General features: G+C 33.1%; 1 protein-coding gene across 1 annotated transcript; it reads left to right on the top strand.

The window, feature by feature from the left end:
* The first annotated feature begins 16,723 nt into the window (after window positions 1–16,723).
* LOC111403060 (vinorine synthase-like) lies at window positions 16,724–18,026 on the top strand. Its single transcript, XM_023031417.1, has one exon. It carries the CDS (start codon window positions 16,735–16,737, stop codon window positions 18,007–18,009), a length of 1,275 nt encoding a protein of 424 aa, XP_022887185.1. The 5' UTR covers window positions 16,724–16,734; the 3' UTR covers window positions 18,010–18,026.
* Window positions 18,027–18,482: the final 456 nt, after the last annotated feature.

Here is an 18,482-nt window from a genome sequence, read left to right as displayed (position 1 = left end):
AGCTCTAAGAGGAGAGATCAGATTGCAAATGCTGAAAAATTCTGAAAAAGGGAGTTTTCTCGCCTTTTATAAAGGGCCAGGACGAACCCCCACTGTCAGATCGAAGTTCATTCAATCTAAACCCTTCATTTTAAATCAAATTCGAGGCATAGAATTCAAACAATTTTTCAAACCTACGCCTCGGATTCAAGCATGTCTCTCACGCACCTCAGCCAATGCATCTGCATCTAGAAGTTCCAGCTGTTCTAATAATTACGATTTTAATTCGGTGGCAGCAGGTGCCTTGGAAGTTGCAACGGTTCAGCCACCTTTCCTCGAAAACATGCGCAAAACATCAAATCATTGGAACAACTAGAAAGGAACAATTATTATCAATGAACCTCGGCTTCATCTTCAATGTTCAGCCATCAAGCCTCGCAGGTTCGATTTGCCAATCACCTCGGCTTCATCTTCAACATTCAGCCATCAAGCCTCGCAGGTTCGATTTCCCAACCACCTCGGCTTCATCTTCAACATTCAGCCATCAAGCCTCACAGGTTTGGTTTCCTAACCACCTCGACTTCATCTTCAAGATTCAATGTCAAGCCTCGCAGGTTCGATTTCCCAACCACCTCGGCTCATCTCCATGTACCACATCTCTCGAGCCTCGCGCATTCAGTTCGTACCACCACCTCGACTACTACATCATTCACCCCCAACAACACATTTCAAACTCCAACTATGATATAAATATCAATACTTGGACTTGGGGGACTATTATTTATGGTTCAAAATTTATTTCAATTTTTACCCAACCCACTGGCTTTACTTCATTTGAGTCCACGTATTACATAAATGACTATACTTGGACTTGGGGGACTATTGTTACGTGTTGTCATACTTGGCCAACCTACATCGACCTATGGCCCACTCAATCTGAACCACGTGGCACTCCAGCCGAGGTGGTTTGTATATCCGAGGCCCGTCATGCCAAGGCCCATATGCCGAGGCCTGTGAAGATAGCCGAAGCCCTAAAGCGGAAGTACTATATAAGTGGCAGAAGCCCCGAATCCGAAGCTGAAGCAGAAGCCCCCGAATCATGAAGGAACATCTTCCATGATCACTTCTCCCAAGAGATCTTCTACGTAAAGATCTTGTTAGAATGATTGAAGGAACGTTTGTCATAAATATACATGTCAAGTCTTGTCATTAGCATGGGGGTTCTACATAAGCAATAAATGCGCAGCAAGCTAGCAAGTCAAGGATGATGCCTAGGATTGGATGTTTGAATTAAAGAGATGAGGCCACGTGCCACCTCATCTAAGGGCTGCCATTTCACATGTAACACTATAAATACTTCTCTTGTATAACATTGAAGGACTAATGCAAGAATCAATACAAGAAACCACACTTTACTCTCTCTTTCATATTATCTTAAAACACAATACGAGTTCATACATATTTACATTCACATTCATGAGCACCGATTGGTAATTATTGTACAATCGGATTTCGAACATCCCGTCAGATTCCGAATGTTCTCGTCCCGCTTCGTTGAGCTACTCCCATGCCCGTGATTCTTTCGTTCTAGATCGTCCACGTGTCTTAGCGCGTAGGACCTTCGCTCACATGTGGGCGTGTGGGTCCAACATTTGCTGGCAACACTTTTTCGGGTCAACAATGTTCATATTTTTTTTAACATGAAAATGACGTAATGAGGAAAGCCTTGTCATTACAACCTAACCTGGGTGTTGGGGTGTCTACTTTCTTTTACTAAAAAACTGTTCTTCACTCCCTCTCTTTCCGTGTGTATAGTGTCAATTTGTGGGTATGATTTGATTTTCCATTTGTTTCTTACCATTATTATTATTGTTATAGTGAGAGAGAGAGAGAGAGAGAGAGTAGTAGAGAAGTGATTTCACTGCTCTTGGAGTGAGAACTGAATCTGAAGAAATGGTTGTGGATCCGAGACACGTGTTAGCGGGTGTGCTTACTGTAACAATGTTCGTAATGCTTGGGAATATGATCAAGCGTGATCACTTCAATTCTGTTTAGGTACTTCTGTTAATTTACTTGTATTGATTCTTGTGCCAAATACTGATTGGTGTGTGGATTTTCGAGCTTGATCTCGACCGTAAATGGGCTTGATTGAGGGAATTGAAACTGGATTAACTATTTGATTTGCTTTTGCTTCGTTTCATCTGATTTTGTGGACTAGTTCTTGATAATATGAAATTTTGAGGAGCTTGGATCGATTTGCATTGACTTATTGATTTCGCCTCTCTGGCGTGATATGGCTTCAAACAACTGCATTTTTTTTTCAAATTGAATATCAGATAACGTTCATTGACATCATTTATCTTTTAGTTTGTGTATCTGATGATGTATGCATGTCTTTAGTGATCCAAATTGTGTACCTCTGTTCCATGGTTCGTGACAAAGATAAGATTAGTTATATCGTATTCGACTTATCATTTAGGTGCAATGCGTACAACGACAAAAAGGGATGAATAAATCTATAAACTGCAATTATATAATTTGCATCATTATTGAATTATAGATTTGGGTTAAGAAACATTTTGAAAATTTAACTTTATTTATTTTTTCTTTTTAAAATTTATTTATTAATTTCATAAAATAATAATAATGAAGTGATCATAATATATTTCAAAAATTAAAAGATTTTGCACATAATATTCAAATATGCCCAACATTCAAGGCATTTCTTTGATCAAAACTAACGTTGCCACATCTTCGGTAGGCAAGAGATAAAAAATCCCTTAAACCTTAAAAAAAAAAATAGAAAAAAAAAATAATAAATCAAATACACCATAAGTCAAAGGATGAGTATGGTACCCAACGTTTGAAAGAATCGAAGTAGATATTTAATTAGCAAGATAATGCAAATATATCATGTACTCTTATTCTTTAATTTCGTTTAACTTTATCCAAATTTTATTTTATTTGTTGTTCAAATACAAATAATACTGCCCCTTATGTGAGGGATATTCCATTAAGCATACAAAATGTATCATTAACATATAAGTACTTTATGAAATTGTATCTCCGTTTTTTACCTCTTTCGTTCCATCATTTAAGAATTTGTTGGTATTTTTAACAAAGTGTTTGTTCGATTTTGAGAAATTAAAAACAAGATTTTAGAAAAAGGAACAAGAACACACAGTATTTTTCACCCTTAAAGGGTCCGAATGTTCAGTCACAAAGACCTATTCACCCGTTGAGCATCAACTGCGCGATTAAGCTCTAAATTCACTAAATCTCTAAGAAATTGTACAAATGTATGAAGAAATTACAGATTTCTTCAAGTTCTCTCTAGCCTCTCTATTCGAAATATGGTAACAACAAATCTTACACAAAGATTTTCTAAACAACTTTCAACACTCAACTACAGAGAAATCATCACGAAGATGAATGGTTACCAATTTTTGAAAAACCCTAGTTCACACACAGATAGAACAATTGAGAGAGAAAGACTAAATTATCTATCGAAAATGAAGAGCCCAAAATTAAATACTCAAGACTAATCGTCACAGATCAAAGGCTGCCAAGAAGCCACGTGTACGGCAAAAAGCTTCCCTTGAGAGAGGCAGAAAACGTTATACACAAAAGAACGTTTTTGATAAATGGTCCGGGTACTAAACCAGTTAAAGAGGCCCATCTCTTTAGAAATAGCGAGGCAGCCCAAATGTATAACAAAATTGAATCATAGAGTGGATTGATAAGTTATCTTAAACGTTGAACATCACCTTATCACACTTATTTGGTATAGTGGAGCCTCAACAAAAACTAAATAGGCAAGCATAGAACCAGTTGAGCAATTGAAGTTAGGACTATAACTAACCCTATTCCTAGGTTTATATTATTGGCAAGGAGCAGTTTTGTTCTTTAAGCCATCTATTTAAGAGTCGATCTTTATTTTAAAGTTTTCTTTTCATTCTGAAATTTATGACACGGAGCTATTCCTCCCAACTTGAATAGATATAGTCCAAGAAGTCTCCATCAATGATTTATGAGAGTAAAACAAGCTTATGCGGCTTGTCTTTTGAATGGCAAACATACCATTTTCTAAAGCCATAGTCCCTTCATGCTAAGAATAATGGGTTCATGTACTCCAACTCCATTCCAAGTCTCTTTAAACTTTAACAAAGATTTTTCATGAATATTGTGCATTTAGAGTGATTGATATGAAAAATATCACCTAGAAAAGAAAATATCTTCCATCTTTTGTGGAAAATAAAAACCACCTCTATCCAAAGAAAATGTTTTCCTTAAAAACAAGGAAAATTAGGCATATTTTCAAAAGTTGGAAAATGTTTTTCATGGAAAAAAATAACAATCAAACACTTCAAGCAAGAATTTGGGTGAAAAATATCAATTTTCCATGAAAAATAAATGTAATCAAACACACCCTTAATGTTTCATACATTGTGTTTATTATATAGAGCTTGTTTGGGAGAGAATTTCTGCGTGGTTAAAAATTAGAGAAAAAGTTATAAGTCTCATAAAATATGTGATTGGAAATGATTTTTAAAAAATCTCTTCCGTACAAGCTCTAAATAGCCTCCTTTGCGTCCTCCTTTACTTTTTCAATCAAATTATGATAAAAGGAAAAAAAAAAAAAAGATATAACCATTGTAGGACGAAAAGAAACAAAGGGCCCAATTTAAAATAGCCTAGGACGAGGAGGATATATCATGGTTGGAACAAGTTCACATGGATTGGCACATGAAAATTTCTTGTTTTGGACATGAAGTTGTGGAGTTCCCATATAGGACCAAACAAATAAATTCATATATATGTTGAGAATAATTTTAGTTTTTATCTCTTCGTATTTATCATTTTCTAATTTAAAATATCAATCATCTAATCTTTGTTTGTCTGAATTCTACTATGTAAGATGCCAGGGTTAAAAATTCAAACGATCATTGATATTTGCACAATGTTTGTCATTGATCATTAAATTTTATAATTTTTTGAATCGTCACCACTGAACTCATTAAAATGTTGTCTCACTCATCACCCAATAACTCACAATTTGAAAAGTTAACGAACTTGTTGACGTAACAAACAGAAACACTGACACAATTTACTATCGTTAATTGATAATAATTCAACAAAAAGATATCTTCCGTATACTAAAAACACCTATGAAAAGTGAGATTGAATTTTAACCCATTTTCTATTCTATTTTGTTTTGTTTTGTTTATTTGTATTTTCATTTAGTATTTTTTGTATGGCCTTTTTCTGTTAACCGCATTTTTTTATAAGTACATTTTTGACTGGTTTTTCATCGACTAATAATAATAATAATAATAATAATGTTCTATGTTAGCATTTTTATTTGTCACGTCAGTGAAGAAACTGTTTATTTTTTATTTTTTTTATTGGTGAGTTATTTAGTGATGGATGTAATGACGTTTTGATAAGTTTGTGATCATTCAAACAACTTTTAATGTTTAATGGCCTTAATTTTTTTTCCCCCAAAAAAAGAGAAAAGGTCGGAATGTCTAGATTTTTGTATATTTAAGCTAAACTAACTTTATCCTTATTATCCACCATATGATAAATGAATAGCTCGGTCTAAACTCATTTCAGCATTAATTTAATTTGAATATTATTTAATTTTAGAAACATATCAACTACAAATAAATGTGAGCATACACGAAATTAATTAACCAACTGGGCACTGCCAAAATTTATAGCCCTTATAATCCATCGATACAATGGCATTCACGGATCCAACTGCATTTTACTACTGCTGCATCTTTGTTAGGTTTGGTGGGAGAAAATTTAAATGTGGCTGTCAATAAGGTCTAACCAAACCCCACCCATTTTATTTTTTTTCCTTTTTGATCTGTGAAAGTTAAGAATTTGATTAAAAGTTGGTAAAATCATGTCAGAAGATTCAGTTTGCATGCATAAAATATTAGAACTCTTTTTCAAAAATCAATTCAAATTTGATAGTAATTTCATATTGTACCAGGAAATTTTTCAAAGAATCATTTACTTTGAGAGGCTTTATATTAATGATGCGACTCTTCAATTTTCTATTATTTCAACCATAAATCGTGATGAGTGACCCATCTAGCGAATGAATACATTTATTTGCTTAAATTTGGTTTTCAATAAACACATGGACCACATTCATTTTTCATCAAAGACCTAAAATGTGCTATTTTTTTTTAAAAATAAATGGGTAGCAATAAGAGTTGAACCACTTGATGAATTTATTCATTTATTTAAATTTAATCTTTAAAAAAGTTGTTATTATTTTATTTTTTTTGAAAATTTTCCCCATTTTGCAAGACAAGAAAAAGTGCAAGCAAGAGTGAGTGGTCCTAAAAGAAAAGGCAATCACTACATATTTGAACAACAAACCCTCCATTCCCCACATTATATAAAGAGGCTGCAAATATTAGTTTCTCATGCACCACTGCAAATCTTTCTCTTAACCCTCCTCAGACACAAAGAGAGTTTATTATATCTCAGAAGATGGTTTCAAGGTTGGAAGAAGCAATGAAAATGAGGCAGCTCAAGGAATTTAAGGGCGGACGAGAGAGTAATCATGAGCAAAAGCAAATACAATGCAAGAAAGGGAAAGATAGCAAGTTCAAGAGGAGCAGTTACAATCTTGAAGATGGAGCTTCTTCTGCTATTCTTTTTCTCGCTTGCATTGCATTCGCGTCGTCTCCCTTATAGATTAAATGTGGCCTATAATTTACCTAGCTAGTGTTTACTATTTCATGAGGATCATGTAGAAACTATATTTCAATGTTTTGAAATGTTATCTGTAATTCTAGCAAGAAAGTAGATTTGTAATTTGCTAATACAATTAATAGTTAGCAAAGTTGTTACGTTTTTGTTGGGATTCTCTATTGGTTTCGTAACATGTTCGGCTTCTCCTTCATTTGAGAAAGTTCATGTTGAAATCAATTTTTGTTTGAACATTAGATCAACCGAATAACTTATGCAGCTTTGTAGGCTATTCTAGGTCAAAGTGAATGTGACGGCTAAAGTTCTACAAGGTCTCAAATGATATTGAGCATGTTTTCAATTTCTTTTCCAAAAAACAAGTAGGCTATTCTCAATCATTGATTCTTTCCGTAAATATCAATGTTCAAATTGTAAATAATAAATATATATTTCCCCAATAAATTTATTCTCGTCACAGGGCTTGTGCTTGATAAAAAAAGAAGACTCGAAATTTTGTAAACAATGCGGAGTCGGATTTGTCAATTCTCACATATAAAGATATCAAATGGGCTACATTGCATGCCCAATCGTCCATGTTCAGTATTTAAGACGTCTTCCTAATTATATTTAGGGGCGAGGGATACTTACAAAATTTGGACGTTGGCTGCATTTTATCTTAAAGTAATATTTTGAGCTTACTAGATGGACCATTTCAAATATAGAATAAGCCTTTATATTGATTAATGTAAATTATTTTTTATATTTAAATGATATAAATTTGCCTTAAAAAGAGTACTATAATAATGATAATAAGCATTTTTTAATTTTACGTCAACTGCCAAGCAAAAGTGTCAGCCCACAGGCAACAAAATAAATGGTTTCTTAGTAGGTGCTCAAAAAGTGGATAACATGTGATTGAGTTTATGCCTACATACCAAGGGTTCATGTGCATGCATTAATACCCTAAGAATAAGATGTCCCTTTTTTGGGGGGGTAGATAGATAATTAATGAATTAGTCAAATTTGTATATTATTCAAAGAAAAAAAGTAAACCCAATATCTTGAATTACTATTCATTAGCTTATGTTGGATTGGCCATTCAACCATTTACTTGGATATTTATTCATGACCTACAATAACAAAAGGACCAATTAATAATTCATCACTCATGTCATATATCTTATGATGATGTAATTGGTGGGGGTCCGCACGTTTGAGGCTCGACTAGACCACGGGAAGACGAAGAGAAAGGTGAAACAAAAAATCTTTATTGATTGCTATTATTTTTCTAAATTCAAAATTTAAGTTTGTATGGATACGCGTTGAATATTAAATATACTTTAGACTTTGAATTACTATCCAATTTTTTATCCAAATCTTAGCATTCATAGTGAATTAACGAGCTTTAATGACCAAATATTCAAGTTGTTCTAACGTTATTACTTATTGGAATGGTGAAAGGCATGATTTTCATTAAGGTTGGGCAAATCTCCCGAACCGAACCCGAACCCGAACCGAATTGAATCGAACCTGACGGTTCTTGTCAAATTAAATACTTGAACGGGTATCTGAATTGAGAACCGATGGGTACGGTTCGGTTCTTGGTTCAAGACCAAGAACCGAATCTTTTTAATTTTTTTTTATATTGAGTAAATCAAATTATTTTAATTTTTATTCTTTCTAAACAAATTAACAATTTCTAAATTCAAATTTTTGACCCAATAATTTGTTTCATTTCTAATTTTTTAATTTTTGGCCCAATTGCCTACTTTATTATTTCATTTCTTAGCTCAACAAGATTCAATCCACTAAATAACTCTAAACACCTACACTAAAGTGCATAACATTATCTCCACTCTTGCAGCCTCGTTAACTTTCCAAAACCTATACAGTCGTCGGCCGACGCTGTGACCTCCGTCAACTGAAGCTTTGACCATAGCGATCATTTGAACAAGATACTAGTCTCTGACATTCCAAAACCATTGAATGTATCATTAGTTGTATTTATATAATATTATCATAAATGTTAAAAAATTTAATTATAGTACAGAATCGAACGGAACAGAACCCGAACGGTTCCATAATTATATTTGGACCCGACGGTTCCATTTACTAGATACCCGAAAATTTTGGTTCGGTTCGATTCTCTTTAGAACCGAACCGAACCGACCCGCGCCATTCCTAATTTTCATAGCTTCATGGGCTACGGTTTTTCTTCCTTTTTTTTTTTTTTTTGTTGGGGGTGGGGGGGTTGTTTATAAACTACTCTGGAAGTGTCATATGATATTGAAGAATCCACCACTTTCCATTTCATTTTAGATTTGCCCAAACTTCATAAAACGTGAACAGAACACACTTAATGTCCAAAGTGATACTGGGTCAAAGGACTAGAGCTCCCTAATGTTTGAACTTGGGTTCTATTGGCCCAATCAGAATTTCAACATCTCGGTCCAATCCCAAAGTAGTGAGCCAGTGATTTTTCCTTTTTCTTAAAACGTTTTAAAAATTTTTTGTAATGACTCATTTGCATATTTTGAAAAAATTCGGGACTCTAACTGCAATTGTTTCTTAATTTTTCCCCCCTCTTTTTTTGTTTATTTAAAGAGGAGGGTACCTTCATTATTTTACAAGACTTTATGAAGAAAAATGAGGAAAATGTTATATTCCACAGAGTTTGGATGATTTTGAAAGATTAGGGGGGTATTAAGCAAAGTTTGATGCTGTTGTATGAGAAGAATGACTGGATGATTCTATTTGTAGTCTCGCATAGTGGAGATTTTTGCTTGATAAATGAAGAATGTAAGGAACAATGTCTGTTGATGTCTCTTAAGCAGTGATGTACTCAGAACTAGTTCGGAAGATGAAAAATCGGCTGAACATTTAAAATCTACCCACTCAATAGCAAAATGAATTAAAAATCTTCTCATGTGGACCTCAATGTTGGCAATAAAGGATGCTACGTGTAAGTCCAAATGAAAATTATCACGAAGACAATTACACTTGGACAACATAATCGTGAATTCGATCCAACTCGAAAATCGATAGGGATCAACGAAAACTTCGTTGTCGATTTGGGCCAAGTTCACAGTCCGTCGGTTCCATTTTTGGATTGGGATTTTCCAATCCAAAACCTCAATTTTTTTTATTATTATTATTATATTTTTAAAAAATAGATTTAAAGAGGCAAAAAAATGCGTCGTCAATTCTGATTAAAATATCCACCCTTATTAGTCATGAGAGTACCATTAGTTTATGAGAAACTAACTTATTGTGATGCTATGTTTTCGCCTACAGTAATTTCACTTACATTAGTTTAACAGAACCTTGAGAGAACCATTCTCATTATACGAGTTCAAGAGAAAAACTTACTCACTGTATATATATAGTTGGCGGTCTTGTCCATATAGTTTGTAGTAACAAGTCGTTAATAACGGCAAGTTATTGGTTGACTTCTAACTAGAACCTCGCATACAAAATCTCTAATTATTATTACAACTAATTAAGATGCGTAAAGTCCCCATCCTTGTAACCACAACCTCGTGTGCAAATCTCTTTTTAATATTCACAGCTAATTAAGATGCGTAAAAGCCCCGCATTCAATTCTAATTTTTATTTCACGTAAAATTTTAAAACTAAATATTGTAAAAAGTGAAATTTTTCGAGAGTGGAATTTTAAAGGATCCGTACCAAATATGAATTATATGTACAGAAACAAAACCAAAGTAAAATTGGGTAACCAATTGCTGGAAATAATTTCGTAGAATTTAAAGTGAAAAGTAAAGAGTAACCATGATCAAGAAGTCACAATCGCTAATGAGGACGGTGGATTTATTTTCAGTACGTGAATTTTGAATTTTCGTTGATGGGATGTGAAAATAATCGTGATTGCTTGGGTTTGGTGATGCTCATAATTTTCAATGGGAATTGGAAGGGAGAAATCAATGAATCTAGTTAATGTTAGAATGTATTAATCTTAGCCTCGATTCTCCTTCTCATTTTTTTTTCTCTTTTTTATTTTCAATCACATAATCATCTATAAACTAATATTACATGCAAATCAAAAAAATTTCTTTCTTTTTCAACCACACATTTAAAAAATAATAATATTCCAACCATTAAAATTTGAAAAAAAAGGCTTAATTATGTGATATTTTCCTTTTTTTTTTTTTTGGTATAAAAATAGACTCGAAATATGTAACGCCCCAAAATCTTTTTTGCTTGATAAATGAAGAATGTAAGGAACAATGTCCGTTGAAGTCTCTTAAGAAGTGATGTACTTCGAACTAGTTCGGAAGCTGAAAAATCGGCTGAACATTTAAAATCTACCACTCCATAGCAAAATGAATTAAAAATCTTCTCATGTGGACCTCAATGTTGGCAATAAAGGATGCTACGTGTAAGTCCAAATGAAAATTATCAAGAAGACAATTACACTTGGACAACATAATCGTGAATTCGATCCGACTCGAAAATCGATAGAGATCAACGAAAACTTCGTTGTCGATTTGGGCCAGGTTCACAGTTTGTCGATTCCAGTTCTGGATTGGGATTTTCCAACCCAAAACCTCAATTTTTTTATTATTGTATTTTTAAAAAATAGATTTAAAGAGGCAAAAAATTGCATTGTCAATTCTATTGCGATTTAGATTGTTCGATTCTGATTAAAATATCCACCCTTATTTAGTCATGAGAGTACCATTAGTTTAAGAGAAACTAAACTTATTGTGATATTATGTTTTCGCCTACAGTAGTCTCACTTACATTAGTCTACATTGCATGCAGTGTGGTCCAAGTCTTCAGTGTCACCAAATGACGTGTCAACCATTTAATGATGGGCTCGACGGGTGATCCACACACCTCAGGATGTGTGGTGGGCCACCCGTGGGAGGTGGCCCTCCCCTGTAGGACAGTTGTACCACGTGGACAGTGCGATCGTCCTACTGAAATATTTCTTCTTGCTCTCTCCGAGGAGTCCTACCAGGTACTGTACAGAACCTTAGAGGCCTAAGGCACGTCAATGTCGCCATCTAATGACATCATTTCTTTTTTCATCTTTTGGAATTTGGAAGAATTGATCGTAGCCGTTTGTTTAAGAAATGATGGTTGGATTTTGTTTCTTTGTTTTCCACAATTTCTAATTGGGTATTGTTTGTAGATAGGTACGCGAGACAAAGTGATTTTTTGTGGGTTTCCAAAACCCCAATTTTAAAAAAATATATAAAAAAGATTTAAAGAAAAAAAAATTTGCGCTGCCAATTCGATTGCAATTTAGAATGTTTGATTCCGATTAAAATGTCCACCTTGAGAGAACCATTCTCATTATATGAGTTTGAGAGAAAAACTCACTCACTATGATACTATGTTTTCATGATATATATTTATTTACTAAAATGTAAACTTTTTAAGCATAATCCAAATGTGGAACGTGGAAAATGTTTTGGCAGTCTTGTCCACATAGTTTGCAGCAACAAGTCTTTAATAAAGGCAAGTTATTGATTGACTTCTAACTAGAACCTCACCTACTAAATCTCTAATTATTATTACAACTAATTAAGATGCGTAAAGTCGCAAATCTCTTTTTAATATCACAGCTAATTAAGATGCGTAAAAGCCCCGCATTCAATTCTAATTTTTATTTAACCGTAAAATTTTGAAACTAAATATTGTAAAAAGTGAAATTTTTCGAGAGTGTAATTTTAAAGGATCCGTACCGAATATAAATTATATGTACAGAAACAAAACCAAAATAAAATTGGATAACCACTTGACGGAAAGAATTTCGTAGAATTTAAAGTGAAAAGTAAACAGTAACCAACATCAAGAAGTCACAATCGCTAATGAAAGAGGTTGAGGGCGGTGGATTTATTTTCAGTATGTGAATTTTGAATTTTCATTGATGGGATGTGAAAATAATCGTGATTGCTTGGGTTTGGTGATGCTCATAATTTTCAATGGGAATTGGAAGGGAGAAATCAATGAATCTAATAAATGTTAGAATGTATTAATCTTAGCTCCTGTTCTCCTTCTCATTTTTTTCTCCTTCTTATTTTCAACCACACAATTTTCTATAAACTAACATTACACGCAAATGAAAAAAAATTCTTTCTTTTTCAATCACACATTTTAAAAAAAAATAATATTCCAACCATTAAAATTTGAAAAGAATGGGGACCAAACAAGGGCTTAATTACGTGATATTTTCTAGTTTAAAGTGCGGGCATCGTTTTTTTTTTTTTTGGGTATAAAATAGACTCGAAATATGTAACGCCCCAAAATCTATTTCAATTTTTTTTTTTTTTTTTTTTGGTATAAAAACAGACATGAAATTTGACCTAGAAGGAATACAAAATTTCAACAATATATGTAACGCCCCAAAATCTATTTCATTTTTTTTGGTATAAAACTAAACTCAAGGTGTTATCAAGAATCTTATTTATCTAAATTAAGCATAAATTCTTTTTTTTTAATCAATAACGATAAACTAACAATTTAAGTGAAAATTTAAATCTTGAAACACTAGTACTTCAAACCATCCATTTAAATTTATCATAAAATGTGAACTATTCAAACATAAAAATATATGTATTACTAAACAATGTGCACAAAGTTTAACATGAAGATGTTCTTTAAACAAGACAAAGGAAATTTGCAAATTATCATTTCTAGAAATTTTTACTTAGCGACCCTATAAACATCACTCGGTCAATCTGTCACACGTCCACATGACCTGTTTTAACTTGAAAGTTGTAATATTGAATATTTCGAAAACACTCAGTAAAAATACGTACATATTCTTATTAACATGATATAAATATAAAATGACATGACAAACCGACGTTTCTTAAATTTAGAACAAGCTGATCGCGATATTCGATAACTCAAGGAATTTTATAAAAAAAATTTATATCTTGTAGGATTTAAATATTTAACCAAACTGTTCATAACGTAGGATTTAACATATTCGACCGAACGGTTCATCTCGTAGGATTTAACATAAAAACGACTCAAAAGCCTTAGAGTATTTCATGCCAAAGTTTATAAAAATATCAAAAAAATAAGAATCTATCACTTGCACAAAGTATTCTTACTTCAAACGACACCAAAGAAATTCAGAAAATGATTTGTCCTTTTCAAAAGTACGAGTTATGTAGACATGTGAAATACCACTTTTCTACGAGGGTAAAGGAAAGTTTCTCACATATTTTATATGTTGCTTGTATCAATTGTGTGCTTATGAAATCAAATTCAAAACGTCTAAACGAAATTCAACAGGTTAATCAAATTTATTCTTTATTTCAACTCAATAATGGTGGACGTTTCAAATCACGGGACAGTTGAGTGAGGAAGTTACAAATATTAATTAAATGAATAATGAATGATTTGTGGTTTTCAAATTCCAAGGAATGGGTGATGTTTCAATTTATTTTATATATATATATATATATATATATATATATATATATATATAAAACATAGAATTTAGAATATTTTTCTTTCCATCAAAATTAATCTAATATGAATAGTCTAAAATTATTTTTTCTTGAGCCAATTTATGTTATTTAGCACGAACTACAAAATGAGTATAACATCAATTTATTTTTTATCAACTTTTGAAATGTTTAAATATTTGATTCAAATAACTTACGATAAATTTTAAAAAGTATATGTATGCAAAATAAATCATTTATGCAAACGAGCGGGTCGTGTTCATCATTTCAATTTTTGGACTTTAGTGTGACGATAAGGCTGAACATAGACTATTACATTTGTTAAATGATTAACATTAAATTTAGTCCACATGAAAATATAATTAAAATTTGGGATGTTACAAAATATCATCTTCATACTAACAGAATATTTGAAGAAAGGACATTAATAAAGTCAAGATGTACCACACAATCATTTTACGTATGGAACCCAATTCACTAAAAGAGAAAAAGAAACAATATACCACGCATTCTCCCCATCTCTCAAATACATGTACACTTTCTTTACCCTTTTACTGCAGCAACATCAAGTGATCAATTTAACCAATTAAAGGAGAGAGAAAGAGAACGAAGAGAAATATAAAAGGAAAGCAATAAAATTTTTAATTTTTCTTTTCTTTTTATTTTTTTTCCCCTTGACACATTTTTATTTTTTGCATTATATTAATTAGCACATCACGTCTCCAATGACAAATTCTGTCCACAAAGTCCGTTGGAAGAGTATAAAAACAAGAATCGTAATCAGGGACAATATGTGGTAACTGTTAACTAATGAAAGATTAAGTTAAAAATAAGAATTTAAGTGTTCTATTTTTTTTAATGCATAATAGACATGTATATTTTTTTTCCTTTTTCTTTTGAATTATTATGTTGATGTGATTCTCTATTAGAGCATAAAATCATAGTTTTCATATCGGATAAATAGTACAAAACATTCATACATTTTAATGTTATTGTACAAAACGTCCTTGCATTTCATTTTTTAGCGTTTTCACCCCTATTTCCACCTTTTATTGTGTAAAATGTCATTTTCATCAATTTTCCAATAAAAAGACAATTTTACCCTCATATTCAAATAAAACAAAATGAAATGAAATGAAATGAAAGGAAAAATAACTAATTGCAACAATAGTCCTAAATTTTTAAAAAACTGATAAGTTAATCACAAATATATATAATTAAATTCATCTTCTTCCTTGTACGTAGCAAAAATCCCTCTTCATTCTCTTCCAAATTCTTTATCAACAAACAAGAACACAATCAATCATTTCCAAATTAACTTCAGACATTAAACAATGGATTATTTATAATATCAAGGGATTGCGTGGAAATTGAATTCATCCACACCAAAGAATAGCATCCATTTGCCTGCAAATCTGTATCTATGCAACGATAAAATTGCCTCTGTCTTCCTTGCTTTTCAACCCAAAGCTTACAGTCTTCACTCTCATTTTCACCAAACCCAATGCAGGCATTTCTGGGCTCTTTCTTTAATCCTCTTGCTCGACAACTCATCAATCTCTTCTAATAATTATAATATATACGCAAACCCTATTTTCAACATCCCCCCATTTTTTTGTGAACTCACTAGAGTTTATATAGATTGATAACCATCATTTTTAACATGGAAAAGCTAAAAAAAATTCTTCAAATCTCCCCAATCCACCCCCAAAAAGAAGAACTCTAAAATCTGCTTCTTCATCAAAAGCCCGTCACTATGAATAACAGTAACAAATGCTAACTCTACCACCTTCGCCGGCACCGCTATGACTTCATCATCCTCCATCTCCTCCTCTCCGTCCCCTCCTAAGACGTTATCATTAAAATTAAAGGCCAAGATTTCTCCAAGGAGCCAACTAAAACAAATGAGAATAGACGCGGCCATAGCCCTAGTCAGGGAGGAGAAGCTTTTTGGTCGACTGTAGTGACAATAGAAATGGGATGAGCTATGCTACAATAACAAAGGGGGTTTAACAAGTTAGATTACAAAATAAAATCTACACCAATCATTTCAAAAACAGATTTTTAAATCATTTGAAATCAAGGGTCCAGATTTTGTCAATACACTTTGACACTCCACTTTTATACACCAACTTTGTAAGAGTAGAATTATTCGAATTGGGATCTTCATTTGGGATAAACTAGCATCGGTAGCTGCGCTTGCCGAAGACGTAGGGGCTTGGAACAAGAAGATGAATACTTTTTGTTTTTTTTTTTTTTTTAGTTTTGATTTTTAATTATATATTTGTGACTAATTTGGAATTATTGTTGTAATTAGTTTTTCTCTTTTCATTTCACATCTTTTTGTTTTATTTGAATAAGAGGGTAAAATCGTCTTTTTATTAAAAAATGGATGAAAATGACATTTTGTGTAATGAAAGATAGAAATAGAGGTGAAAATGTCAAAAAATGAAAGAAAGTGACATTTTATACAATGACACTGAAAGATAGGGACTTTTGTGCTATTTATCCTTTTGGACCTGCCTCTTGTTCCCTATATAAAGCATGCTATTATTTTCAGAAACAAAACATTGCGAATCAGAGAAAACAGAATATGGAAGGCAATGTAGAGATAATTTCTAAATATATGATTAAACCATCATCTCCAACTTCTCCACATCTTAAAATTCTCAAACTTTCATTTCTCGACCAAATCGCACCACCAGTTTATATGCCTATTATTTTCTTCTATCAAGCTGATGAATTAGGCAGCAAACATACTGATCATGCCCACAATTTTCAATTGCTAAAACAATCTTTATCCAACACTCTAACTTTGTTCTACCCTTTGGCCGGAAGAATTCACGAAAATTCTTACGTGGATTGTAACGACGCTGGCGCTGAACTCATCGAAACTAGGGTTCATGCTAACGTCTCAGATGTTATAGAAGAGCCTCATATGCAGAAACTGCAGCAGTACTTGCCAGTGAAACCCTCCAGTGTAGTTGATGCTGAGGCTGCTCTTCTAGCCGTCCAAATCAATTTCTTTGATTGTGGTGGCACCGTTATAGGCGTATGTTTGTCACATAAAATAGCAGACGGCACGTCCTTGGTGACATTCATCGAAGCATGGGCAGCCACATGCCGTGGAGAATCGAAAATTATGCAGAGCAACTTTGATTTAGCAGCCCTCTTTCCTCCAAAAGACTTCTCTACCTATAATTTCAGACCAAGCGATACCATGACAAGCGAAAAGATTGTCACAAAAAGATTTGTCTTTGATAAAGATAAGCTCGTTTCCTTAAAAGAAGCAGCCGCGGTGGGATCAGAACTATTAGTGAAGAATCCCACTCGGGTGGAAGCTGTGTCAGCTTATATTTGGAGGCATTTCATCGAGATGGCAAAAGGAAAAACTGAAAAAGAAAAGATGTTTGCTGCTGTCCATGCAGTTAACCTAAGATCAAGAACAAGCCCACCTCTTCCAGAACATGCTTTTGGAAACTGTTGGAGCATCGCGTTCACATTATTCACAGCTGATGACCCCAGCAACCTAGGATATGGTGATCTAATAACAAAGTTGGGGGGTGCGATAAGAAAAATCGATGGCGATTATATTAAACAAAAGAAAAATGAAGAGAACTGGAATCGTGTCAAAAAATTAAATGATCCATCGTCCAAGGTAGAAATAGAGTTATGCAATTTTAGCAGTTGGTGTAGGTTTCCTGTTTACCAGGTGAATTATGGCTGGGGAGAGCCATTATGGGTCTGCACCACAACTATGCCGTTCAAGAATGTTGTACTTTTAATGAGTACTAAAACTGGGGATGGCATAGAAGCATGGGTGAACATGCTTGAAGATGATGTGGACAAGCTTCAAATCCATGAATAAGTACCATCATGCTACATAGCCAGACTCAATAACGAAAGTTATACTTGGTAGATTCTCATTGAAAATTGAGAAAAAAAACATAAAAATGCTCAATCATGAACTGCCACATCAGTCTTTTTTTCCTTGTTTATTTTCCTATTTGTTAAGCATTACTCGAATAAATAACTTAAACTCTGGATTTTACATTAGTCTTTCATGTGCTTTCGGACCTTCAAGCTTGAAGTCCTCTAGTGTCTGTTATTGTTGCATGAGATGTCATGTCACGCTCCCTTCTCGAGCTTGTACTATTTATTTTATAAAAATATAAGTATCATCCATGTTCGCTATCTATACGCAATATCGCAATCGCACAAATCATGAACAAGCAATTGTAAAGTCATAAGGAGTATCACATTCTATGATGATTGAACTATTTGTGCTTTGGGGACACACAAATTTTATTATCATTTGAACAAATTAATTAATTTAGAGCA

Source organism: Olea europaea, chromosome 1, assembly GCF_002742605.1.
Source record: "Olea europaea var. sylvestris chromosome 1, O_europaea_v1, whole genome shotgun sequence".
NCBI lineage: Eukaryota > Viridiplantae > Streptophyta > Magnoliopsida > Lamiales > Oleaceae > Olea > Olea europaea.
The sequence above is the reverse complement of the archived record's forward strand: the minus strand, read 5'-3'. Positions and strand labels throughout refer to the sequence as shown.